General features: G+C 31.0%; 1 protein-coding gene across 1 annotated transcript; it reads left to right on the top strand.

The window, feature by feature from the left end:
* Positions 1–3,868: 3,868 nt before the first annotated feature.
* LOC147388525 (E3 ubiquitin-protein ligase RING1-like) lies at positions 3,869–4,177 on the top strand. The gene has a single exon (XM_086418282.1). It carries the CDS (start codon positions 3,869–3,871, stop codon positions 4,175–4,177), a length of 309 nt encoding a protein of 102 aa, XP_086274408.1.
* Positions 4,178–4,544: the final 367 nt, after the last annotated feature.

Here is a 4,544-nt window from a genome sequence, read left to right as displayed (position 1 = left end):
TCTAACACACATCCACATCAAAAATGTCTCCCACAATGTACATTTCAATGTTACTCTAGCACAACGCTATTAACAATATTAACGATGATAATAATAATAATAATAATAATTTTTATATAAAATTACAAAATCAGCATGATATTGTGCGTAATCTTAACATGCTATTTACCATATAATTCAATTGAAAGCTAATATATAAAAAAGATCTAAAATCCTCTTTTTCAATTTGTTTCAAAAAATACATGAATTTTCTCTAAGAAATCCATTGTTTTCAATCTTTGGGACAAGTATTTTTATTCTCATTTTCAATCTCAAGATGTGTAATTGGGTAATTTTTCTGTAACTTATAGTTTTCAGTAACGATATTTGCAAGTATGGAGGAACTCTGGGTGCCATTGGGTGTTTCTTCATTCAAATCAAATGTTAGTGCTCTTCACTTTTGATAATGGTAAGGGGCTCTCAACCTTTTAAATATAGGCCAAACTTTGTAGTTTATAAATCTAGATAGTTTGAATAGATGAGAGAGTAACAAACATTAGATCATTTTCTTTAAATTACAAAAGTACTTTTAGATAAATCCGTTAATGCATTTGAAACAAACCACGATCTTATTTTTAAAATTCATTAGCACTGACATCACATCTTTAAAATTTACTGGAGATATGTAATCCGTGGTGTCCAACTCTTATCCATAAATTTCCCCACGAGGGAAATTTCAAATCTTTATCTTTACTATCATGTAATGAGAGAAGAAGTGGATTGACACTAAAATTTGATTTTCAAAAATGCCCCCACCATAACATTTGAAGTAAATATAAGCAAGGTCATTTTAGTCAAAAGCCAAAAAATGGAAATCCCACATTGTTAGTTAGTTTTCAAAATTACAAAAATATCATTTTTCATTATATAATCTTCAAAACCATCTTTTAATTAATATTTTAAGTTAAAAATAAGCCCTTAAGATACATGTGTATTTGCACATGCCACTTTCTAGTTATATTATAATGAGAGAAGGCAGAATAGAAGTGCATCGACACCAAAATTTAGATTCCAAATATGCTCTCGCCTTAATATGTAAACTTAATATAATCATGGTTATTTTAGTCAAACAGCTAGAAAATTCCAACCACATGTCCCTAAATTAAAGTTAGCTGATTTTCAAAATTATAAAAATATCATTCTTCTATGTAATATTTAAAATCATTCGTTAATTAATATTTTAAATTACAAATAAACCCCTCAAAGGCATGTGCATTTGCAGATACCACCTTCTAGTTATTATAATGAGAAAAGGCCAAATAGGTGTTTCTTGAAATTGAAACTTAGAAGGTCAAAGTACCCCCACTTTAACATTTAACCTTATTATTCTCAAGGTAATTTAACCTTAAAGTTGGTAGGTTTTCAAAATTATAAAAATATCATTCTGCAATATAATATTTAAAATCTTCTATAAATTAATATTTTAAATCACAAATAAGTCCTTCGAATGCACATGCCACCTTCTAGTTATTATAATGAGAGAAGTCAAAGAGGTGTTTGTTGAAATCAAAACTTAGAAGGTCAAAGTACCCCCGCTTTAACATTTAACCTTATTATTCTCAAAGTCATTTTCGTCAAAACAAACAATATTACAATTCATTATTTGATTTTCACGTTAGTAACTTATTATGTTATCTACAAAATTACCTTAATTAGTATCCCCCCTTACAAAATTTGTGATATTAGGTTTACCCTTACAAAATGCAAGATTAGCAAAATAATAGGAAGATTATAAAATTTATTCAAAGTCAGAGAAAATTGAGTGGTTGGGATTATTAATAATATTAAAATTTTGACCATCAGATATTATAAATGGGACCTAATAATTTTAAGTTCCTTCTAATAGCCCTGACATTCAATGGTTAAGAGATCTGACCAATAAGAATCAATTGTGATAAGTTAAATTGGCCTGGGAATTGTTTTTTCAAAAAATGTTTTATTTTTTGAATAAATTTTCTTGTTTAGTCTTCATTTGATCTTTCTACTTAACGACTTCTTCCACGTAAAAACTTTTTATTTTCCATAAAAGTAAAATTTCGTCTAGAAGTATAATTCCATTTGAACGACTCTTTATCCATAAAAGTTAAAAACAGAGATCTCATGTATTGGAGATAGAAGATTTTTTTTCTGTCCAAATTCGCCGCCTTATGAGTCAAAATCAGCATGAGACAGACCCATGGGCCAGGTCTGTGTACCGTGATGCACACTGATTATCCACTATTTACGAAAATGCCCTCCACTTTCATTGGTTTTTACCAAAAAGAGTTGGTTGTGAGCTCTGACGATGTAGGATGAATTGGCACTATTCATGACATTATAATCTCTGCTACTGTATATATATTTTTTATAGAATTGCCATTGCCACACCAATTTTTTCTAACACCGCACCAACTGTGTCTATTTTTTTATTTATTTATATAAGAATTGGTGTGGCATTAGTAAAAGTTGATGTGGTAATAATGACTCTTATTTTTTTAATTTATGAGACAAGGGAGGGCAAGGGGTAAATAATTTAATGAGGATTATTATTTTTAATTAAAAGAATTTCTATTATCACACCAACTTCTTATAATACTTCAATTAATGAAATTACATATGAAACGTTAGTAAAAAAAATACAAAATAAATATTTTTGAAAGATAAAATACAAGACAAGGTAAAATTAGAAGACAATTTTTTTTTTAAAACGACAAAGAGAAAAGTGTATTATGACCATTGGATTTTTTGTTGAGTTGTGATAAAATGAGGTGCTAAATTGGACATGATTGGTATGCGGTTGACATGGTAACTACATAAAATCATAGATCTTTTTCTTCGGGATACACAAAGAAAAAGATCGACAATATTGTGTAGTTACCACGTCAACCACATAAAGATTGCTTACAATTTAGCACATCATTTTATCATTAGTCTTTTTCGTTTATGTAGGCAGAAAGTCGTGTTCATGTATTTTTTACATGAATCATTTTCCACAAGTCACAGGCCTAATCCTTTGTTTAATTTTACAATTAAAATATTAGAAGAAAAAAATTGGTATGATAATAAAGAATAGATATTATTGGCACCCCAACTTTTACTTATTACACCCAATTAAGTAAAATAAATAAATCAAAGAATGAGAATAAGTAAAAGTTAGGGTGCTAATAGAAACTCTCTCTCTCTCTCTTTCAATATTTTTTATTTGTTGGATTTAAGATTTTCCATGGACCTAAACCTAATTGTAAATAACTTTTGAAGTTGTTAGAGTGTGTTATAATGCTTTGTAATGTTCGAATGGTGTGCATTAATATATAATTAGAGTGTGATAGAAGAAGCCACTTGACTACGTTGGTAAAGACTTGAAGAGAATTGATCCCATGACTTAGGTTCAAATCGAACCCACCTTCACCTCCGCTAACTAATTACCTGCTTAGGCAAACAAAAAAGAACAGAATGTGAGAAATAATTTAAGAAATCGTAATGTAATATAAGTAAAAGTTAGGGTGCCAATAACAGCTCTCAATACAAGTCAACTTCATTAAAAGCAATAATAATTTGGAATATATTAGTGACACTCAGACATGACGTGAAGTAATAACAAACCTGTAAGAATCATGATCGTTATAAATTGTTAAAAAAGAGCGCTATAAGGGTCAACGTGAAATAATAGGTCAATGTTGGGGGCATTTTCGCCCGTAAAATATAATCTAGAAATATTTAAAGAGATGTCCAGACCTCCAATCTTTTACCTTCCATACAACAAAAAAAAAAAAGACTCCCAATCGTTTGGTCAACTTAAGAAATCTATCTCTCTCTCTCGGTGGCTACAATATTGCCGGAAACTGACACCATGTCGACACTTCCGATCGATCTACAGTTTGATCTAGACATCGCTCTAACGTTGATAGAGAATTCAGGCGGGATAGAGGCGCCAGATTCTTTGGTATCTAACATGCCCACTGTTCCTACTGTTGAAACGTGTACAGTGTGTATGGAAGAATTCGAGGCTGGTAAAGATGGTAAACAAATGCCATGCACCCACGTGTACCATGCTACCTGTATATCCACGTGGCTCTCTCTTTATGACTCTTGCCCGCTCTGCCGCTCCCGTATCTCCAGCGAAGCCCCATCGGATAATTCGTCTTCCTTCGACAAATGATCTACTGGTGATAAGAACTACAGCACACCATCATCATCTCATGACCCTTCCATCTTTATCTATAATTTTATCCGTTTTGATGGTATTTTACTATTTTATTATCAATTTTAGTTCTTTTTTTTAGTTTCGATTTATTTTTCCTTCTATGGTATGTTAAACATTTTTTCACAGGTGTTTGAATGTGAGAATAACTCTATTTTTAAGTATTATTTGGAAATTAAAGTGGTTGCAAAGCAAATTCAATGTTCAAACACACATCTCCACCAACGAATAACAAAAAGAGTGGGGATCCAATCAGGTGTCCCGTTTCTAACGAACGTCGGGTGACACTCCCTTTTATGCCACATGGCATTTTTTTTTGTGACCC

Source organism: Akebia trifoliata, chromosome 12 (assembly GCF_017979445.1).
Source record: "Akebia trifoliata isolate Shusen 1 chromosome 12, ASM1797944v1, whole genome shotgun sequence".
In the NCBI taxonomy this organism is placed as follows: domain Eukaryota; kingdom Viridiplantae; phylum Streptophyta; class Magnoliopsida; order Ranunculales; family Lardizabalaceae; genus Akebia; species Akebia trifoliata.
Note: the sequence above shows the minus strand (reverse complement) of the source record. Positions and strands in the feature narration are given on the sequence as shown.

Coding starts and splice junctions, on each gene's coding strand:
- LOC147388525 (XM_086418282.1), top strand. CDS start 3,869: ATGTCGACACTTCCGATCGATCTACAGTTTGATCTAGACATCGCTCTA.